At 39.0% G+C, this 23,260-nt stretch overlaps 1 protein-coding gene across 3 annotated transcripts; it reads left to right on the top strand.

Annotated features, from left to right (window-relative positions):
• Positions 1 to 490: 490 nt before the first annotated feature.
• PROSER1 (proline and serine rich 1) lies at positions 491 to 21,650 on the top strand. 3 transcript variants are annotated; one of them, XM_053970762.1, is made up of 14 exons: positions 491 to 632; positions 3,684 to 3,749; positions 4,471 to 4,539; positions 4,997 to 5,091; positions 7,746 to 7,839; positions 8,312 to 8,422; positions 9,165 to 9,248; positions 10,153 to 10,231; positions 12,465 to 12,560; positions 12,686 to 12,730; positions 14,989 to 15,170; positions 16,620 to 16,750; positions 17,410 to 17,557; positions 18,866 to 20,522. In XM_053970762.1, exons 1-14 carry the CDS (start codon positions 588 to 590, stop codon positions 18,986 to 18,988), a joined length of 1,368 nt encoding a protein of 455 aa, XP_053826737.1. In that variant the 5' UTR covers positions 491 to 587; the 3' UTR covers positions 18,989 to 20,522. The 3 variants fall into 3 exon arrangements, with proteins under 3 accessions (XP_053826737.1, XP_053826736.1, XP_053826735.1); XM_053970761.1 differs by lacking the exon at positions 18,866 to 20,522 and adding an exon at positions 21,562 to 21,650 and having other exon boundaries at positions 14,989 to 16,750; XM_053970760.1 differs by having other exon boundaries at positions 14,989 to 16,750.
• The last annotated feature ends 1,610 nt before the right edge of the window (positions 21,651 to 23,260 follow it).

Raw genomic sequence — 23,260 nt, 5'->3', positions numbered from 1 at the left:
GTCGCCCAGCGTGGAAAAGGGCCTTGGCTCCGCGCTGTGATGCCATAAGGACGCGACGGCAGGGAGGCGGGACCGGCGGAGGGGGTGCACTGTCTGCGTGGGTTCACGCCGCTCCCGGGCCGCCTTCCTCGCCTGGCCCGCCTGCACTGGGGGCCACCCGCGTCCGCCCCGGCTCTGCCCGCCGAGATCGCAGGGCGGCGGCGCCGCGAACGATGCTCTGCGGGGGCGCCCCGGGCCGCGGTGCCGCGTGCTGAGCGGGGCGGCTGCCGCCCTTCCCTTCCCCTCCCCTCCCTTCCCTTCCTGCCGCCGCCGCGACCCCTGCGCCCGCCGGAGCGCCCGCGGGACGCGCGGGGAGCGGGCGCACCGGCCGGCTCCCGGAGGGCGCCTTTGTCTCCGTGTCCGCCGCTGCAGAGGCGGCAGCGCTCCATCCCCGAGGACAGCCCCGGCCCCCTTCCGTGCCCGGCATTTTATATATATATATATATTTTTTAAATAATTTTTTTCCTGTATGTTCAAAGACATTTAGGATTTTTTTTTTTTATCACTAGTATTATTTCCTCCACGTTTAAGTGTCGGCAATAATCAAGATGGATAAGAAATCATTTGAAACCGTGCTGGATGAAATTAGGAAGGTAAATTCTCGTTGTGTGTGTTTAATCATTTGGTGATGGGCTATAGGGCAAGGAGTAATGGCTACAAATTGAAAGGAGGGGGATATTTAGCTTAGATATTAACAAGAAATTCTTTACTGTAGAGGTGGTGAGGCAGTGGAACAGGTTCCAGGGATGCCCCAATCCTGGCAGTGTTCAGGGCCAGGTTAGATAAGACCTTGGGCAGCCTGGTGTAGTGGGAGGTGTCCCTGCTCATAGCAGGGGTGGTTGCGTTTGGATGATCTTGAGCCCTCATTGGAAATAAGCACTTGGATAAAGTTACTGCAGCATTTTCACTTTCAGGGAGGATGAGGAAGAAAACCAAAGTAGCCAAGCATGTCTTATTTGAGGGGAAGGGCTGCGTTTGCTTGGCCTGTCCGGAGACAGTGTGAAGTACCCACCTTTTATACGCTGGTTTAGGAGGTACAGTGCACAAATAGGACGTGAGAACAGCGATTTCTGAGCTGCACGCTGTTGTCCTTGTTGGAAGTCATGTCTCCCACAGCTTGGGAGTGACTGTGCACACCTTCTTCCTCTGGGATGTCAATCCTGCGTTTTGATGTGTACTCTGAGGTGTGCTTCTTTATCTCCTGTTTATAAACTCTCTGAACAAAATACTGCAGGTTGTGGTGAGAAGAGGTACAAACCTGGGCTTCCTTGTGTCTGGCAGGGCTCTGGTTTCTGCACGGGGTCCTGCTTTGACAGGAGAGCTCGAGGTTAGTGGTTGGCACGCTTCCCTGAATGGTAGAAGGAGAAAAGGAGAGAAAAAAAAATCAGAACCTTTGAGATTAATGTTTCTGGTTTTGCCTGGGAAGCAGAAACCTGTGATGATGTATTTTGTTGCAGTTAAGCAGAGGTTATTTAAGTGTCACAGTAGAATAGTTTACCTGCCAAAGCTGTCTTGGCGTGACAATGAAGGGCTTGTTTCAGATGAGATTTCCTTGTGGCACAACAGCAATCCATAGCATTTTTGCATTAAGTAGAATTTTTTGTTATGTTGGTTTGTCTAAGAGATGTAAATTTCCTTTATTTGGACTCAGAGTTGAGTTTCAGTTCAGTTTCTCTTCGGCATGAGGCAGTGATGGCTGCAATTGCAGTATTATTATTTTGCAACATATCGAGGTATAAAACCCTATTGAGGTATAAAACTGTTCAATGGAAGCCCCGGGGTGTTTTTCTTATTACAACTACATTTTTGCATAAGGTCATAGTCATAAGGTCTCTTTCATAAAACAGCTAAAAACATGACAGTCTAAGATATTTCAGGGTGTGGACTTCCCTCCCAACTTATGAATTTGTGTGGAAAATCTGGGGACTACAAAAAAAAAAAAAAATAAGGAACGACTAGCACATGAATGCTTTCTCTGATGATTGATGGTGGGAGGGAGTAATGTTTCAATTATATTACTGCAGTGCAGTCCTTCAGAAAATGCTCTGTGATTACTAAAGACTTCAGACAAAAGGGTTTAAGGCATGTGATTTTAGGCAATTATGTTTCCTTTGCTATCTGCTTGTATTCCTGTATTCCAACTTGCTGTTGATCTAAGGATCAGTGCTGTGCTCTGTTAATAATAGTTGTGCTGTTGTGGTGTAACATTCATTGTCCAAATGCTGGTTCTGTGTCTTTGTAGCTATGTTTTTGTTTAAGCTTCATTTCTAGCTCTGTGGTAGAACCTTCTTTATTATGTGGTTTACAAGTTTGTTGTGTTGGCATGTTCCATTTTCAGTCCTACAGTTAGCAGGATCAATTATTTAAATGTCTTCATGTGTAGTTTACTTCTGTTTTCCCCTGTATATATGTACAAGTACTAGCAAAATAAACTTTGGGGGTTTTGTTTGTTTGTTCCTTCTATAAATATGCATAGCAGTGCTTTGTGTTTGTACTCTTGTTACAAAGTCATTCATTTGTTGATTTAACAATGTAAAGTAACATTTGTTTCAGTAAAAAAAAAAAGACATACCCTGCTTTTTTCCAAAACACATGAAGAGTAGGACGGAATAGAAGAAAAAATGAGCATGAAGACAGAAATTCTTTCTCCCCTGTGACTTCAGTGTGTCTGGGAGTGTTTGTCTCTTAATGAGGTACAGAAAGGAAGAGGGTTGCCTCAAATATTATCCAGGTGGATTTCTGGGCACCTGTGCTACTCATTCACAGTCAGGCTGCAGTGATGGAGACCTTCATGTCTGTCTGGAGGGACAGGAACAAAAAAGCAAGGGGTAGGGGTAGTTTCTAGGGTTGTTGGGAGGAAAATAGAAGTGGGTGTGTGATTAAAGCTAAAGATGGTTTGAGAATACCTGAGATGTAGCATTAGAGGGGGTACTTGGAAACTATGGAAGAAAGGCGTTTTCACTGGCTTGGGGCAGGAATTCAGCTGTTTGCTGTCTTTACATCTTGTACCTGTCACAGAGGGCTGGGTACAGGGGAGGAAGGAGGTCCTGGCTATTAGACAGCTCATATAGTTATCAATACAACTGCCAGTGCTGCATTAAAGTACTGTGCTTTGATTGGTATGCATGTTAAAATTTGGAATGCATAACAATAATGATAAGACAGTATCCATCTCTGGACCAAGTTTTGTGTGTATTTAATTCTGTCTGTATAGACTCATTATCCAATTTCTTCATAAATTCACCAAAGTAAAATACTTTGTCAGTTAGTTTACAGGGGCCATACAGAGCGATTGCCTGAAAAATCAACTGTATTATCCTGTTCAAGTTGATGTAAATCATTGGAGCAAAAAGAAGAGTGATGATGTTCTCTCATCACAGTTATAAGCAACGACAAAAAAGCAAAATCAAGTAAATAAAAAACTGAGTAGTTTTTTAACAGAAGAATTAAATCACATCTTCCTGCTTTTCACTGTTTTCAGTTACCTAAGAAGTACACTGTTACTTCAAAATGCTGCAATGTAATTAATACAAATGTCACTTTGTAGGGGCAGATTTTAGATTAATATATTAGCAGATGGTTGTGCTGTAATTATAATTTTTGAGTCACTAATTATGCATCCTTTTTTTTTCTATATCTTTTAGGCTGTGTTGACTGAGTACAAATTAAAAGCTATTGAATATGTTCATGGATACTTTTCTAGTGAACAGGTAAAGTCAACACTGTTACTAGTTTAATGGGAGCTATTGTTTTTGTGTATTCAGTAATACAAACTGATTGTCTCCAGTCATGCTGAGGTTGATCATATTAGGTTTTTGTATTTATTGAGGAGATTTAATTCCTTGTTATTATATCAGCATGGCAATATTAAAAAGAGTTCAAAGTTGTTATGTCATCAAAATCACTACATTTTCATTCTTTTTGTGTCTGGAAAGTTGTATAAATTTATTGTAATGGAGTTTAGAATTACTTTGTGTGTATTGTCTAAATAGAGATAATGTATAGCATGGTAATATGTAGATTTTCTTTTTCCTCTTTCTTTTCCTGCTAGCTTTTTTTGGTGTATGTTTGGGAGTATGTTTGGGATCCTGATAGTTGATAAAAGATACTTGAGAGATACTTGATTTTTTTTTTTTCTTTTACTTATTGTAATACAGTGGTGTTGTTATTCATATATGCAAATAGATGTCAAAAAGTAAGTATTTAAAATATTTCCATGGAAAATCTTTATCTCATAACATAGAATTTTTAGCTGCCTACTTAGAAATAAATAAACGGTTAGATGCTGATAGGCACCGACAATCAGACATCACAGACAGATGTTTTTTAGCAGTATACCAGTGTGCTCCAAAAGTGGGAGGGTCATATTGATGCTGTTAACATACATTTTTAATAGATCTGAAAGATTAATGGAAGGCCTTACTGTTGCAGGTTGTTGAATTACTGAGATACTTCTCCTGGGCAGAACCGCAGCTTAAGGCAATAAAGGCTTTACAACATGTAAGTTCTTGTGACATGTTCTTGCGGAATAAATTTGCTCTCTTAATGCCATTTTAATTTTATGACACCTACTTTCCAACTGATGAGTCAATATACTCTGCAAAATCTTCAAAGTTTCTTCTTCATCTCCTTCAGTGGTACCAAGCTATGAAATTTTATACTTCTAATTGGTGTATCTTTTCTGACTAAAGTGACTTTTACCTTCCTGTGTATCACAGAAGGAGATGTAACCCTTTCTAACTCTCGTTAACTCTCCTGATTTCTTTGCTTTTGGTGAGTGCTTTTTGGAGGTGCTTGTTCATAATTTAGCGTATAGAGTCTCCTTCCCAATGGGAGAGAGAGGCTGTTAAAAGTTTACTGAAATATACCATATGAAGCTGATACAGAATTGTATTCTGAGTTTAAAACACTTGCACTGTTTTATTTTATACACACTTTTTTCTTTCTTTCTTATCAGAAAATAGTGGCAGTTCCAGCATCAAAAATGGTTAATATTCTCAACTGCTTCACCTTCAGTAAAGATAAACTTATTGCCCTTGAAATCTTGGCTTCGTAAGTATCTCTTCTGCTGTGTTCCTTAACTTGTATTGGTTTAGCTCATGTTTGAGGATATAAAACTTTAGCTCTCCTAGAAGGAAGCACTGTGCCTGGTTAAGGTAAAGCAGAGATCCATTACTGATGGGGCTGTTTAAAAGACTAACTAATTAGACGCAGACGTTGTAGAAGTAGACATAAGGCTGAGAGAATTGGGTTTGTTCGGCCTGGGATGAGTTGGGGTGATCTAATTGCAGCCTTCTGGTACCTGAAGGGAGCCTTCAAGAGAGCTGGAGTGTAGTTACAGGACAAGGGGAATGGCTTCACACTGAAAGAGAGTAGGTTTAAAGTGGATATTGGGAAAAAATTGTTTGCTGTGAGGATGGTGAGGCATTGGCAAGGGTTGCCCAGAGAAGTTACCATCCCTGGAAATGTTCAAGGCCAGGCTGGATGGGGCGCTGAGCAACCTGGTCTAGTAAAAGGTGTCTCTGCTCACCTGAAGGGGCTTCGGAGCTAGATGACATTTAAGGTCCTTCCAACCAATAATTCTGTGACTGTGGAAAACTCCATAGTTCATTTGAGTCTTGTGCTTGTCTGTGTGAGCTTCTGCCTGCTGGAAGACTGCATGTTGGTGGTGTTTTTACTGTGGTCTTCAAATGTTGTAGAGAACAAAGAAGGCCTTAAGCTTATTTCTCTGCTCACTAAAATTTGGAAGACTTAAGACCAGGAAATTCTGGGAATTTACCCTTTTGTGCAAAGTCCTCTAAATATTACATATGTAGAAATGAAGTAAGTAAATGGATCTCTTAAACTGGCAAATCTACTGTCTATAAAAAAATAAATATTCTAAATTGATATTTACAGAGAAAGTTGGGGTTTTCCTAGTGAACAGAGCTGCTTCAAAGGATCCATTACACATATTTAAAATGGAACTCTTCTGCTTGGTTCAGGGGATTTATTTTATAAAGTATTGTACTTTTTTGGGTTGTTTAGGGTTTTTTGCTTTAAGCATATCTGTCTTCCCTGTGAATGTGCTTGAACTTCCTGGGGCATATAATTTCATGATACAAATATCCATAAAACAGTTAAGACTGAGGATACAGACACGATTTTGCTTTAGGAGTTGAGCTTAAGGAAGCCATGTCAGTGCTCCTAGTCTATTTCAGACCAAAACAAAACAGTAGCCAAAGGAAAGTTACTGGCACACAAGACTAACCTGTTGCCTTCTCATAATGAGACTGGAGCTCTTGGGCTCTTCAGTTGCTACATTTCAGCTGATGAGGGGAGAAAGCACAATAACTTCCTTAGCTGTTGAATTTCTACAGTAATAGAGCAAAGTAAGGGAGTCATGATGACAAATCCTAACCCAAATCTATGTGCTGCTTACTTCGTTAATCAGGAATAGTGAACAAAGCTGAAAGCTCATTCACATTTTAATACTGTTCTTTGAGGTGTTTTTCATGTCTTCATTCAATGTTTTGCTGATTTAATTTCTGTCTAATATCCTCATTTGAGGAGTCCTCCTTTTTGATGCTGTATTGTATTTCCAGTAGTTTAGGTGGCACAGGTAATATTTGACAGAGAGGTGCTAGTAAAAAATTGGTCAGCATTTTGAATAAGGTGGGTAGAAGCAGGCATTGGTCTCCTTGTAGTCACATATTTTGTTCTCTGTGGTGTGTCTAGTGTTGTTTGGGGAAGAAGAGAGAGGAGGAGTACCTTTTGGAACATTATGAAGGCTTTCACTAGCTCTGCAGAACTTAGAGAGATTTAACAGGAATTATCTTTTTAATTGTAAAGTAAATTAGATGAAAGCTTGGTTTTCTACCAGACTGGCAAGAAGTGGTGGTAAATTGAGTAGCTGCTGGTTTTCTGCTGTGCTAGGAATTGGGTGTTAGCAGTAATTAAAGCTTTTTAGTGAACTGTTGATGCCTTAAGTCTCAAGACATCACTGTTGTAATGCAAAATTTATTTGTTCTACATACTTACCTTTGCAATAAAGTTTAGCTGTCATCATCCATTGTTCTGTATTGATATTTAGTTCTAATAGTTTTACTTACAGGTATGAAGTCCCTATTTAAGCCTAGGATTTTTAATAATAATAGTAATATTATGTTCTGAACTATGTATGGATTTTTAATGTGCTTTTAGGTAGTGGCTAAGTGTGGGTCACTTTTCAGGGTGCATTATTGAAGCCATGTGACCCCCCCTGCGTGGAAAATAACGTGCTCTGATTCTATGTTGTAGAAGGCTAAATAAATTGCTTTTATTATGCTAAATTATATTACATTAATACCATACTATACTAGAACTATATCATACTAAAAAGATATTTAAGAAAAACCTGTGACTGTCTCCAGACAGTCACGACACAGCTTTGACTTAATTGGTTAATCAATCTAAACAACTTTCACTGGTGTCCAATTAACAAATCACTCTTTGATAACCAATCTTTATAACACATTCTACATGTGCTAAACAACAGGAGCAGCGAATAGAGATAAGAATTGTTTTCTTCTTTCTCTGAACTTTCTCACTGCATCTTACAACTTCCCAGGAAAAATCCTGGGAGAGAGAATCATGTCTCTCTCTGTTCCGAGAATGTGAATACTACAGTGCATTGTTTCAGCTTATGCAAATGGAATGGCAGTAATTGTCTGTCAATGTCTTTACAGCAACATTGTTGATGCTCAGAATTATCGCCTGATTGAAGATCTGTTCAGAATTAATATGTCAGAGAAGAAAAGATGCAGAAGAATTCTTGAACAGGTAATCGAGATAAACTAATAATACCCTTGGTTCTGTTAGGATTGTGTTTGTATCCTTGTGGTCACTGTGGGGTCAGGGCTTAGCATGAGGACTTCTGGGAGCTACTAGTGTAAGACAAGCTGAAACAAGCAACTGCAAAAAGATAAGAGCATGTGCAACAAAAGGAGAAGTTTTTGTCAGGCATTAGGAACATATGGAAAAAATGACACAGAATTTCAACCAATGCTGGAGGAAACAGTTTGTGTTTTGTTTTAGAGAACACCAAGTTCTTAAGCCCAAGTTCAGTGTAAGCAGAGGGGGATTTTGACAGAAGTTTACACTATTTAGATTATTTGGAATAAGACTTGAGACACAGACTTCAGTTGTTCTGTGTAGGTTGATTCACACAGTCCAAATGTTATGAAATAGTAACTAGTTTCTTTAGAGCATTGAATGTGATAGCAAATAATGTTCTTTCTTGATTATTTTCCAGGCTTCAAAAACAGGTTGTAAGGCTCCTCATGCTATGATATCATCGTGTGGCATGATTCCTGGCAATCCTTATCCCAAGGGCAAACCAAGCCGCATAAATGGAATTTTTCCAGTAAGCATGGTCCTATACTTTTGCTTTTCACAAATGAACCTTGATTTTAAGATTCACTGTAGTATAACCAAACCCAGAATTCATATACATGGAAGGAGGAGTGGAATCAAAACCAAAGTGTGTTTGTTGGGTTGGTTCGTTTGTTTGTTTTACCCCATTCAACATTTATAGGGAACTTGCATTATTTTTATTTGCCCATTCTTTCTCTGCTGCTTCAGGTAAAGATTACCTGAACAATGTCATAAATAAGACATTGTTCATATCAGGAAAACATTGTAAACTCCAGCAGTGTTTGGCAGAATCAGGAGAAGTGTCAAGAGGCTTGCTGGTAGGTGATAAAGTGACCTAATATGATCACTACAGTACTACTTCTAATCTTAGTGTGTCACTTAAGCATGTCAAACATTTCCTGTGAACACTTAAGAGACAGCAAAATCAACTGAAATTAATGTTATCATGTCCACAAGTCAAAATGCAGAATTCCATCATCAACATGCACTGTTTAAAATGCCTCTCTTTACAAAACCTCAGTGTTACAAACCAAGCTATTGGAATGCTCTTACTTTACATTTCTTTACAAGTCTAAAATAGTTAGTTGGGTTAGGTTTTTTCCTGACAAACATGGTTACTTTTGGAATGTTCAAAAACTGAAATGTGGTTCAGTAAAAAAAAAAAAAGGCAGAAATTGTACATCAAGATTTGCTTCTAAATTAATGCTTGGTTTAATTTTCTTTTGTTTCAGGGAACCCCTATCAAGAAGGACACAGAAGAATGTACTAATGAAGGAAAGGGAATAGCAGCTCGTATACTTGGACCATCCAAACCAGTATGTCTAAAAATTAATAAATAAATGAAACTTTAAAAATCCCCAAAACAATTACCAGCCAATTCAACAAGGCTTTTTTATAAAATGCTGTTATGTTGCAAGAAGACTGTAGAGTAGCAATTTAATTGAAGCTAAACTTCTGCAATGAATATGACCTAGTATTTTTTATTTAATTTGAAAATGAGCTCTAGTTTTTATCTGTAGAGGGGGTGAATTCTCTACTGGATACAGTGTATGTGCATTTGAAGACAGAATTTAAATTAGAGTAGCAGAAGAGAAAACTAAAAGCATTTTTTGTTATCCATCATGAGCTGCTCTCTGAGGATTTCTCACATGAACACAGAAAATGCCTCCATCTTTGAAACTTGAATTACAGCTGTGCCTTAGAAAGAGGTTCTTGTTTTTTAACACAGCTGATCTGTATTTCAAAATTTTTGAGCATATGGGACAAACTTTCAGTGAACCTGTTACTACTTAGAAGTATTGTCCAAATGTTTTATTATCACTTCTATTATGAGATATTTCCCACAAAGCTGTATTGTTTTAAAAACATAGGTACCTTCAGAATTATTTGCTAGTTTTAAATGTGCTAAAGCTCTAAAATGAGAAGTCAGTCTAAGACTACAGAGTATGAGAACTGCAAGGCAGAAAGGAACTCCCTTTCCCACTTGTGCTCAGTTTTCTATTAAAATCTAAAGGTATACTAGTGATGTTTGTTTCACTCTTTTCAGAAAGAGTGAAATACTTGCAGTCACTCTGGATATTATGAAAATAATTTCATATCACCTATATTTATAGTAAAGAATGCCTGTCTGTAGTAGTATCTGAATGTCAGCTTTTTGTCTGAGAAACATTAGGTGATGCTTTCACTATTGCTTTTTCCATTTGTTTTTTGTTTATGTAGGCTCCATCAACGTACAATCCACACAAACCTGTTCCATACCCCATCCCACCATGTCGGCCACATGCAACTATTGCACCAAGTAAGGTTTCTATGTGTTCTAGGTTGATGCTATTGTTCATGCATTTGCCTTTTAAGTAATGTGTCAAGTGTTGGTTTCTCTGACCATGGTCATATCTGAAATTGGCTTCTGCTCCCTGAGCATGCTCTAGGTACTGGTTTCTACCTTTTCTTTCATGACAGCAGAATTGATAAAAACAGGAATATATTGACTTCTTTTTCCAACATCCATAAGAAAAATTCACAATCCTGTTCTGATGACAAGAGATTTAATTTACGAGAGGCATTGTGCATGTTAGACAAGACAAGGGCTTTGGCTTTATTGTAACATTTGGCCAAGGCTTGTGCTTTGGCTTGACAAGTCTGACTTGTTGCTGTAGAACCCACCTTGGGATATGGTCAGCCACGGCCCTGAATTGGGTGGAACTATGTAGGAACTTGCTGAAAGGCTGTAATCTGTTTCTCACTTGCCTTCAGCTTTACCTTCTGTCCATCATAATGGAGAGCAAACAGTTTCCTAAAAGAAAAGTAGATTTCAGTCTCAGAAGGGAAATACTGATTGCTTTTCCTGCCATTGCTCTATTTCTAGCCTAGTGCCTTAAGTAAGATTGAGCCTTTATTCATAAGCTCCTCTCTTTGCTCTGCTGCATCAATTGTTAGACTCAAGGCATTTTTGGAAGGGGGCAAGGCAATTGCCCTTTCTTTGGAAGAAAGCTTAGAATACTTAAAGAAGTCAGATTCAGGTCTGGCAGGCAGCTGAAAGCCTCTTCTAATCTTGAAATTCTGTATTGCAGAACAAGGAGTGCTCTGGTTAGGACTCTTGCTTTTCACTGATGTTGGGGATTTCAGGGAGTTGATAAGAAAATGAAGCAGAACTCCTAGCAAGCAAGCTGAAGGCTGAGTCATCTAATCAACTTGATGTCTGCAAGTCTTTTTATAGCCATTTTAGAAAAATGGGCATTACTAGTGGCTAAACTAAGACTGATTATTTATGCCCAGGAAATTACTTGTTCGCAAGAAGCCGTACAGAAAGCTTGCAAACTAACTCAAATTTATATTGAATAAATCCTATCCATAGTATCTTAAAGCACAAAATTTGGCCTGTGGCAGGATAGAAATACAGTTTTAGGTATTTAGGTAGAAATATAGTTTTAGGATATGAATGAGCTTTTGAGGTTTCAGGGCCTTACTAGGCTGCAACATGTTTTTTAAGAAAGCTCTTGTGACAACAGAACTCATTACTGGTGAAATTATATATATGTGTATGTGTGTGTTTAGTGAGATTGCAGATGCTGACCTGAAACTATTGAATGTGATTGTTTTCAGTCAGTGGTAATGAATTGTGTTCTGCCTCTTGAACATTTCCTTCCTGAGTGATGCAGTGATTGTTAGTTGCTTTTCTGATTTTCAGGCAAGAGTTGTTGTGCAAGAAATCTTAACATCAGGTGGAATTACTATGAAAGTATGAAATGAGAAAGGACTTCTATATGACAAATTAGTGCACTTTCAGTATTGTTCAAGTGCTACCTTTTCCTGTGAAGCCCAAGTTCTTATGCTCTTAAACTGTTAATTCAGGGCCACTGTGAAATGTGTTTGTGTTCATGCAGTTTAAATTCAGATGTGTTTTATCAGAACTGTATACCACAGCAATGCAACAGTTTCAGTTGCTCCAAAAAATAACAGAGGAAAAATGTATACTTAATATGTTAGTTGCTGTAAGAATTTTATATTAAAATACTTTGCTAACCCACTTGAATTTCTTAACATTTAAGGAAATATTGAAGAATACTAAATTAAGTATTTGAGAAGGATTGTTTTTTCTCTGAATTTTCTGGCTAGTGTTAAAGGGTCATGGTTACTGATCTGTTTTTGGCTCCTTTGTCTGGCTTTAATGCTGAAGAAGGAGTTGCAACAACATTTAAATTAAAAATAGGAAGGGAACCAGTGATGCTGCAGACATCGTCAGACCTCTGAGTTTTTTTCCGGCAAAATAGAACTGAAAGGAATTGAAACCTGACTTTTTCAGTCTCTCTTAAGATAATTGCCCTTAGTAAAATTTGGATCACAGTGCATGCCCTTCAGGCAGACGTGTGCAAAAGCCAACATCCAGCCTGGATAGTTTACTGGTCTAGCTTTTTGGTGAAGGAATGTCTTACAGTCTTGAAAATATTTTTTAAAAGGTGAAGATGCTTACTGGTTCATCTAGGTACAAGTTCTTCTGACGACAGGGATGTGTATTGCCTTTGTTATTTTAGGTGCTTACAACAATGCTGGCTTAGTTCCAATGGCCAATGTCATTGCTCCAGGCTTACCAGCTCCTCCACCATACACTACTAATCAAGTGGTATCAGGTAAGGAAGGCATGCATATCTTTAAAAATATTCATGTTGTTTTTCCTGGTTAATTGCTGGGAGTGGATCATTCACTGCTGGAGTTTCATTTGCTTTTCAATAATAAGCTACTGTTCTCTGTTTAGAAAATGAGGACCTTTCCAGCCAGACGAAACCTTCCCAAAATCAAGGTAAATTGCAAATCCACAGGGGATTTTTGTGTGTATTGTATCTTTGTTATTTGTTCAGAAAATGTTAAGAACTTGTTTAGTGGGATCTTCATTAGCTTTTAAGTATGCAGACACTAAGTATGTGGAATAGAATCTCTTGATAGTGTAGAAAAAACAAATCATCAGACACTTGTACTTAAAAGTATTCAAACATTAAAATTCATTCTTTTGTGTTAGCTTATCGAAGTTTTTTATATTCATCATTATATAAGTATGTGAGAAATCATGCTAAAAACTAAATCAAAATACCCTTTGCAATGTCATGCATTTAAATACTTGAGTAAATATTTGCAATTTTTAAAACTCTGGATATCTATTGGAAAACTCATTGACATTTTAACCTTGTAGATCAGTTGCAATAGGAAAGTAGGAATATGAGAGAGATTTAGAGGTTTTTGAATGTCTTATCCCAGAGCATTAGATCCAACTATGTCTACCTGCACTTTTGTCTTACCCTGTAAGATCCTGTTCTTTTTACCAAGACAGCTGTGCACTTTTTATTGTTTTTATTTGTGTGATGCTTTGTACACTTAGTACAAAGCATAATAATAAATCCCATTAGGAACTACTTTTAAAAAGGCTTTGATAACATGTTGTTAGATTTTACAAATACAAACTGAGAATTTACTGACCACTGAGTCAGGCATATTAAATGCTGCAAATAGATAAAATGACTGTGATAAGTTTAGCTACTGTAAATATTCCTAGGGACCAAAAAAAAGTTATGTTTTGTCTTTCCTTCTCTATGTCCAGGGATGGTTCTACAGAAATGTTTTGAAGAATCACTTCATTCTTGTATACCCCTCTCTAAGTGTGCATGTATTTTTACATAGTTCATACAGCTAAATGAATACAGTGTAAGGAATGAAATATTCTCTTGGGAAGAAAAGTTCAGCTCTAGGTTCTAGTACAGCTGTATTTCATTCATGATTATCTTAGCTGTCAGGATTAAATAACTGTGATCTTTGGGAGAGTCTTCAGCTTGGAAATAGAATGAGAAAAAGAACACAATCCAGAGTTGGGCAGTCTGGGGTATTTTTAAAAAGAGTATGTCAAAAAAAATTTTTTTTGGCAGATTTACTTGTTTTCGAGTTTCAACATACATAGAATAGGACTTTGTTATATCCACTTAGGTCCAAGATTTTAAAGAGCGATTTTCTGGATTTGCGTGTAGAATTATGTGTAGAAATCAGGCAAGAGAGACATGAAGGCTGCTAGAGTTATGGGTGGTGAGTTTGAATGGTTGGATGAGTGTCTTGCTTACATTTAAACAGATTATTCCAAAAGTAAAATAAAGCACAAAGGTTGTTTGAGAGGAATAATTTATTAACATATTCATGTTCCACAGGAAACTAGAGGCAGGCATATTGAAACTTTTGACATGCCAGTATTCATAAATGCAGCTCCTTTCCATTAACCTCCACCTCCCCATTGACAGTGTGCCTGTTTTCCTGTAGCTTGACTGATGTCTCTAACTTACTTTGTAGGATTGACACAAGCTGATACTTTTAGTGGCAGGTACTTGTCTTTATTACAGACACCTGACTAAAGATTCCTAAAAATACTTGTTGAGAAAGTCAAGTGCCAATGTTAGTTTAATACTGTAGTGTGATACATGAATTTCAAAGTGTACCTTCTTAGAATCAAAATCTGAAGGAAGCACAGTGAAGAGAATGACCTGATTTTGAAGGAAAGAAAACTACCAGCACCTGAAATCAGCTTTCTTCAGTTGTTGACTAAACTTCTCTGAAATCATGATACATTGAATTAACTGGTTCTGAAGGAAATTCTGACCTTCAGTGAGAGTGGATGCAGAGGAGCCCAGGTGATCTGATGCTGATGGAATATTAGATCTGGTTTGGGTACTGCCAAATGTTAGGGACCAGAGGGAGGGTGTTCACCTGTGTCACTTAGATGTTCTTAGAGAGTGCATTTGAGTTTCTAACTGTTTTGCATGAGATCATGAAGAGGTAGCAGATGTCACAGAATGTTTTTAAAAGGGAGTATTAGCCCACATGGTGTATGATTTGTGTGATGTGTTTGTGTGTACCTTTTTGGTTTGTTTTCATAGGCCCTGCTGTTCATTGTTTATATGTAGACATTTTGTGTTTGCTATTGCCTGTGTATCATATTTTGAAATACTGTATAAGATGTTTTTCTGTTGATTTCAAACATTTCTGACAGTTTCAAGTATTCTTACCGGTTTTGTTTCTTTGCAGCTTTTTCTGCACAAACGAATCAGCTCTTTACTCCTCATGGTTCTAATCCTTCAACACCTGCTGCTACTCCAGTCCCTACCCCATCACCTGTCAAGGCAATAAGCCATCCATTAGCACCTGCAACTCCACTCATCTCTGGGATGAACATGTCTACCCCTGTCCTTCCTGTTTTCCCAGGACAGGTCTCCTCTTCCATCCATACATCTCAGCCATCTACCCCAACCCCTACTGTCATCAAATCCCTTTCATTGCCTGGTGTTCCTGTCACATCTGTTCACAGTGCAACCTCTACCCCTATCCCCTCAGTTTTTTCTGGGCTGGCTTCTATCCCTGCTGCTATGCCAGCTCCACAAGGTTCTTCCACTCCATGTGCCACACCTGCACCCACTGAAGCTTTCGCATCTGCTGCTACACCATTTGCTGGCCTCCCGTTCTCTGCAACCTCTTCAGTTGCTTCTGCTAATAATCGTGCTGTGTTGTCATCAGTCTTTGCTGGCCTCCCTTTGTCCTTGCCGCCCAATGCCCAAGGGATTTCTAGTCCTGTTCCATCTACAATTGCTAATTCTCCTGCCACTACCATTCCTTGCTCGCTTAGCTTGCCTAACCCGATTTTGTCTGTCTTAAAGGGATTTCTGACATCAAATGACACTTCATTAATCAATTCATCTGCTTTACCTTCTGCTGTGACAAGTGAGCTTGCTTCTTTATCTGCTCTTTCTAATCAAAACTCTGACCCTCCCACTTCCTCTGTCAACAAATGTTACACTCCATCAGTCACCCCCCACACACAGCGTTCCTCCACACCCGGGCTGGCTATTTTTCCAGGTCTCCCATCCCCATCTGTAGCCAATTCTAGTTCCACTCCTCCCACATTGCCTGCACAGTCACCTTTAACCACTTCACCATCAGTTATGCCAGTCAACTGTGGCTCATCAGCCTCCCTCTTGCATGGCACAAGTCCTACTAATCCTGACCAGCAGCTTTCATCAGCCCCAGCTGCCACAAGTATCCCAGTTTTGGTCAAAACAGAGCCCATGAGTCCTACCCTGTCGGCCTTCAAAGGTCCTTCTCATTCAGCCAGCCCTTCTCATGGCACTCTAGGACTGTCAGGGCTCGGGCGTGCATATACCTCAGCAGCTTCAGTGCCCGTCAGCTTACCCAGTTCTCTGAACCCAGCGCTGTCAGGGCTCTCCTCTCTGAGTGCTCCTCTGAACAACTCCAGTTCTCTGGCTTCCATTTCCCTCACCCCACATGGCTCCTCTGCTCCCATTGCCCCCGTGTTCAATGGACTTCCTCCTTTCACGTCTCTAACCAGTAACTTTGCTTTTACTGGTAACCCAGCACTGACCCCGCCCGTCACTCTCCCAGGGCCTCTGTTGGCCACTCCGGCTACAAGCGCTTCAGCCGTGTCCGGCCCCCATGCGAGTTCCACCGCCGCCGTGCTCTCAGGACTCGCTGCCTCCGCAACAGTCTCCGCTCCACCCTTCTCGCTTAACTTGTCCAGTGCTGTCCCTTCCCTTTTTTCTGTCGCCCAGGGACCTCTGGGATCATCAAACCCATCCTTCCCTGGTTTTCCTGTCTCTAACACACCCTCTGTCACTCCTGCTCTCCCTTCTTTCCCTGGCCTCCAGGCATCTTCTGCAGTAGCAGCAGTTGCACCGTTGCCGGCAGCTGCCACAGCCCCATCTCCAGCTCCGGTCCTGCCAGGGTTTGCCTCGGCCTTTAGCTCAAACTTCAACTCTGCACTTGTGGCACAGGCTGGGTACGTTACTGTTTTTGGAGGAGGTCATAACTATTTCTTTTTCTCTTGAGCAAAACACTGATTTTATTTTAGGTGTGTAGACAATGTTTTCAGTCATAGTTACTAATTGCAGATAGTTTTTAAAGTTAGTTCACTACTAGATTTCCACTTGTCTTTTGAAGCTGATAGGGTAGTGACTAAACAGGTTGGCCTTAATAGTCTCTGTTATGACAGTCTAATCCAGTGAGGTGCTCAGTGATTTTGTTTCCCAGATGAGGATACTTGGCACCTCCTAGGCTTTTACAAGAATGGATTCCACGTGGGCATCCATTAATACACACAGGTAATAGCAGACAAAATCTTAGATATTTTAAGGAAGTAGTCAGCATAAATTCTTGTCTGTAAAGTTTTTTTTTTTTGTGTGCAAACTGTCAACACAGTTGAGGTACAAAACATTTTGAGTCCCCTTAGATGTATTCCAGACAATCTTGGTTTGTGTATGTATGAATAATTTTTAGGTAGGTAAAGACTGAACTTCAGTTTAGAAATTCTGGCCTTTATGAGATTTAGAAAAATAACTGCTTTTGTAATTTATGTAGACATAAGCTTATAGAGAGGGAAACAGGATAAAACATGGTGCAGGTGTTCCTAAAAATAGCCTCATTTTGACATTCTTTCAGCTTGACTTCTGGACTACAGACACCAGGAAATGCAGTTTTTCCTGGTCTTTTATCTCTCCCTGGTATCCCTGGCTTTCCCCAAAGTGCCGCACAATCTTCCTTACAGGAATTGCAGCACAGTGCAGCTGCACAGTCAGCACTACTACAGGTAATGTGTCTATTTGTTAATACTGTTCTATTTCCAGTGATCTTTTGAGCATGTTACCTGTTAACTCCTTGGGATTAGTTTAAGTCAGTAAATGATTAAAACCCTAAATTGTGTGAGAACTGATTACAAGGATGATGATAAAAAACAACTTGTGCTAACTTCTTACTCAAGGCCAGTGTACAATGCTTCATAAATGAGATTAAAACATTATCTAAAACTCTTCGTAAAATGGGGAGAAGTTAAAGAAAAGATAATGCAAATTAATTTTTTACGGGGTTTGTGTTAAATCTAATGAGCTGACTGTACCATTGCAAAATTTCTGCTCAGTTCCAGTCTGACATTTGAATAATTTACAGATTTCTGTGGACCGTTTGTTATGAGTTATGTGCCTCTGCACATGTAATCAGATGTCTTGAATTTGTGTCTATTGTGGTTGTGCCTTTCTCTTGATAGTTCCCACAAATAGAATTGTAATATAAGCTTGAAGTGGCTTTGGGTAATGTGTAATTTCATCATCTCTTGTCCATGAAACAGCTTGTTTCACCCATCAACATACATAAGTTAACTGAAAAAATCATCAGACTTTGTGTTTGTATGTTTAGCTTGTCTTGTTAAAAACAGCCTCTGTACAGTCTCTTGTAAGAAATTTGACCTTCTCTACATGGAACTAAAAGAGAGAGCTGAGTGTCTTTGACTTAATGTTTTCTCTGTTCTGTGACACATCAGTTGTTGAAATGGAGCATGTGTCTAAGTATTATTCAGAGTGCAGCATATTGTCAGATACCTTCTGCATATCAGGGGATTGTAAGAAGCAAGTTACTTCATCTAGACCGTGCTTTTGCAGCTCAGGAGTTTATTTGTTCTGTAGAAATGTATGCAGATTGCATTGAGAACATAATTGTTCTTATTTATAAGATCCAGTCACTAAAATTAATACTTATTTACCTGACCAATGAAGAGAAGGAAAGTTCAGAGTCACTAAAGTATTACAGCTCCTGATTAAGCTGTGCCTTCCAAATCAGCTGGTGCTTACTCCACTGGAAAATAAATGCCATTAACACTTCTCTGTTTCCCCTCTTAATCCAACTGCTTTTTTCATTCTCTGGTATTTCGGAGCAATAGTTGCACTACAGATTAACATCTTTGTATAGATGCCTTGTTCATCTCTATTCTTTGCACACTTCAGATTATAATCCATTTGTTTTGGCTTGAACAGGACTGGTATTGTGGCTGAAATTGTGCTTAATTTAGATTTTTGTTTCCTTGTTTTTGTCAGTGCTGTTTCCTAACTTCTTATCTTCCTTAAAGGCGCATTCTGCTTCTGCTCTGGAGAACTATACAGCTCAGCCTGAAGGTTTTGCTAACTATCCATCAACACCAGGAACACCATTTTCATTGCAGACAAGTCTGCCCCAGAGTGGATGGCAGTAAATACCAGGCATTTCTAAAGACTGCAGTGTTTGCTTGACAGAGCCTGATCCTATTCACTTTGGAGGCTGTCTCTGCCATAGTTGGAGCATGGTCTGAGCTGGGGAAAGAAAGGGAAAATTTGAGGGTAAAATGTTTCCAGGAGGCTGTGTCAGATGTCATATTTAATTTACGAATTGCATTCAGTTTGATTCAGGGTCTGATCCTGTGAATTGCTGAGCATCATTTACTCTTCTTTAATTTTAAGAGTTCAATGTTTGGTTTCTTAGAGGATCAGGAACATTCAAACAGATGTTTTTGTAAATAGGGCAATTGACTGTCAAGCTGAGTAGGGAGACCAAGTATATTTAATAGTGTGAATAAGCACCTATCCTTCTGTTATGTTTTGTATGGTATATGTGGTTAATATAGACTGAGATCTGGACTGAAACTAAATTAAAGCTGTAGATGACCTTTTGTCTAGAAGCACACTTCTTGTGTGTGCATAAATCAAGGTCAGTTTATGGTTTTTCAGATGTTTTCTTCCTGTGTGTGAGGATCTCCTGTTAGCATCAGCAGTATGTTAAGGGGAGGGTAGGTCAGAGGTGTGTGTGGGTTTTTCTTATGCTTGGAAATACTGTCATGGGCTTGCTGCTGAATTGAGTACTCCTTTGTCTGAACAAGAAAGTTAGGAAATTTTGCTATACTGTATTTGGGTAGAAGTGGATTATGTTTTACTGGAGTATGGTTTAGCTAGCTGAGAATGTCTTTCCAAAATATATAAAAACATTTTAACTTGCCTCTAAAATAATGTTCCATAGTCTTCTCCTTTCCCCCAGCACCTCTCTGAATGAAATAATTGTACTGCGGATAGGCTGCCTATCTGGCACTTTTGACTGCAGAATTATGTGAATGTTTACAGACATGGGGCAAGTTCTTCTCTCCCTTATACTCACAAACTGGTTCTCTATATGCTTTTCAGCTAAAAACTACAATTTGATGGTGCTTATCTTATCCTGTGAATATAAGTGGGAGCAGAATTTGGACCATGGATTTTTTTAGTATTTTTCCTTGGAAAACATACGTGATTTTAAAGGCATATAGCTAAATTAACTGTTATAATGCAGCATATAGAAAGGTCTTGTTTTGTTAGTTAAATTGAGTTGTGCACTCTTCTAATGTCAGTATCTGTGGCAATGTGTAACACATCATTGAATATCTTCTATTTAAGGAATGCTCTTGATCATGGTCTAGAGACAATAGAGGTGAATGATATTCAATCATGTGAATAAATTAAAATGTAGAGATACTACACTGTAGAAATGTTCTGCACCTAGAGTTTTACTTTTTTAAAGATTGATTCTGCTGGGAGATGTTGCTAATGTATTTTCTTTCAAGATGTGAACAAACTTTTTTAGAACATTAATGGAAATTACTGTATTGGTTTTTAACATAATTTTTTTAAATAAAAAGTTTACAGTCATGGCAAAAAGGCTTTGCTGACTATTTGCATATTCACCTAAAATATGAATGAATAAACTTGTTTTTTTCTAAGATACTTCTGTTGCTTGATCTTGCTTATGCTGTTTCTTTTTGATGCAGAATTCTGGCCAAAATTATAGAATTGTCCTCCTAAGGAGTGACATTAGAAATATCCTATTTAATTTTTAGATTAAAAACTTAAATTCTTTGACATTTTAATAATCAAACTTACATATTATGTTAAATCTAAAAAAAAATTGTGTTCTTACATTTTTTATTTTGTGAAACCTGTTAAATTCTCATGATTCTTCACTCTGAACTGCTTTTAAAATTGATATATCTGATATTGATATATTGACTTAAGAAATCTGTGGAAGAGATCTCTACCATCTTTCATTTTACTCTGCTTGTCCTTCTTTCCATAACTTGTTCTTTGTAGATTTGCAGATGAGTTGGAGAAAATAAAGATAGAGGTATCTTATCAAGAGCAAATTGGCTTTCCTTCCCTGGATGCATATGTAAACCAGTTCCAAGTCAATAAGTGTTTCGTAACCTTACTGAGGTGCTGAGTCTGACATCCTGTTTTAATCCTAGTTTCCTCATCAAGCAAATTTCAAACTAATTCACGTCACCCTGTCGCTCACAAAAACCTCACAAATACTGTTTTGTCAGTAAATAAGCACTTTGTACCTTTGTTTCTAAAATATCTGTTGAATGGTCATGGGGTATGGGGTTCCTGTCTGAGCACTGGACAACTCAGAGATGCTGAAGAGATTTGAGTCTTGTTTCTCCAAATGAAAACAGGTGAGAAGTAGTGAAATCCCCTGTATTAAATGTTCTTCTCCTGAAGCAGTGTAGTTACTGGGTGTTGTCCAGCCACTTTACCAGAGAAGAGTGTTTGATGCTCCCATCAGTGTTAAGAAGTGTTTAATTGTAAAGGTCTTATGTCTGGAATGGGCTCTGGTTCTTACTGGATCTTACTGAATCATACTGAGCTGGATATTGTAAAGGAACTCTACTGTAAAGGAACTAACAGAGGTTAGGGTTAAAATTCAATTTTTAAAATATTTCTCCTGATATAAAATTGGTTTTCATTAATTTTTTTTCCTCCTCAGGAATAAAGTCCGTGTTCTGCATTGCAGCAAACTGCTGTGACCCAGCATTGGAATTTCTGAAGAGAGTGATTTGTCCTGAGCTCTTTCATGCTTACTTGAGCACCATTTTTAGACAGCCAAGGAAATGCCTGCTCCTGAGGCAAACCACCTTAAACTGAGCTTGTGCCGGGAAAGGGCTCTTGCTGTATGACTTTAATTTCTGGACTAATTGATTTTTTTCACTGTTTAAGTTGCCTATTACTGCTCTATTTTGTGTGTACTGACCGCCTGCGTAGAAATGGTGTGGTGAAGTGTTCCTTGAAATAAAACCTTTTTTGCAACAACTAAGAACATACCAGGACTGTGTTTGCAAACAAGTTTCAATGTTTCTTGCAAGTGCTGTAATTGCAGCTGCAGTGAATAGGAAAGAAACAGTAATTTTCTGTCCTTTTCCTCTGGTTTGCAAATGAGTGTTGGGAGTTTGCCTCGTCCTGAAGGGAAACTTGCTATAGTATGAATGTTCTGACTTTCTTGCAAATTGCCTTCCTTTCTGTATTCGTAGAGGAGCAATACCTTTGTCTCTCTCTTGTATTTACTCTAGTGGCCAAAGCAGGGCCTTCTGTCATCTCCAGACTTTCAGCTGTTGAAAACTGATGTTGTTTTCATGAGGAGAAGCAGCAATATGGGGATGTTCCTACAAGCCAAAGGACAGTACTGTTAATCTGCTCTGTCCTGTCTCCTCAATTTTGACCTGGGGAAAGGGAATGCCGAGCCTGAAGTAAGTAGGCAGAACCTGGGGCCAGGAAAAGACTAAGCTGAGAAATGTACAGGGCTAAAGCCCAGTGCATGGAAAAGAAAGTAGTATGGGCCTAAGAAGGTCAGAAAAAGGCAAATTTAAACCTACAACTTTGTTTGCAAATCTCAGTGGGGACTGCCTGACAATTCTTTTTTGCATTTTTGGGATTGGCACTGTTTACAAATGGCTGTGGATTGAGTCTCTACAACTGGATGATGAGGTAAGTGTGAGAAGGTAGACATTGCAGAGACATTGTAAAGGACTGGTGCCACTTGTAAATGTAGCAGTTGGTGCAGAGGAATGTTGGAGAATGATGCACTTACAGGTAAGCACCTGATCATGCCTGAGCCCTCATGCTGCTTTTGGAATAGAAGTTGAAGGTTTTAGCTATATCACAAATATAAAACTCTGCAGAAATAGCTGAACTGTGAGCAGCCCAAACCAGTCATCTGATGTGGCTTCTAAGTAAGTTCTGCTGAAGCAGCTTTGAGCTCAGTCTTTGTGGCTGTACACTCTGTCACAGGAGTGCACCAGGCTGTTCAGCACCAGTGAACTTGCAGCTTGTAAACTGCTTTGCGCCAGAGCTCTCATGTGTTTTAATCTCTGAATGATCTGTAGTAATCTGGGACATGAGTTATCCACATGCCCCACTATAGTCCCAAAGAGAAAGTGTTAAGATTGCCCTGACTTTGATTTCAAAATTTTGAAAAGAGAAAAAAAGTGCAGCTTACGTTAAAATGAATATTGTGATGTTCCTGAACACAAACACAAAACATCTGCTTTACTCACCTCTATTTACAGTCACCTCAGGGAGTTGTCAATAAACAGGGAGCAATTATATCTGTTAATTTTTAGTATGTGCTGCTCATTTATCTGATGGTATAAACAGCTTTTTAAATTGTGGCGTTCAAATGGTTCAGAATT

The sequence above is a fragment of the Vidua macroura genome, chromosome 2 (assembly GCF_024509145.1).
Source record: "Vidua macroura isolate BioBank_ID:100142 chromosome 2, ASM2450914v1, whole genome shotgun sequence".
In the NCBI taxonomy this organism is placed as follows: Eukaryota; Metazoa; Chordata; class Aves; order Passeriformes; family Viduidae; genus Vidua; species Vidua macroura.
The sequence above is the reverse complement of the archived record's forward strand: the minus strand, read 5'-3'. Positions and strand labels throughout refer to the sequence as shown.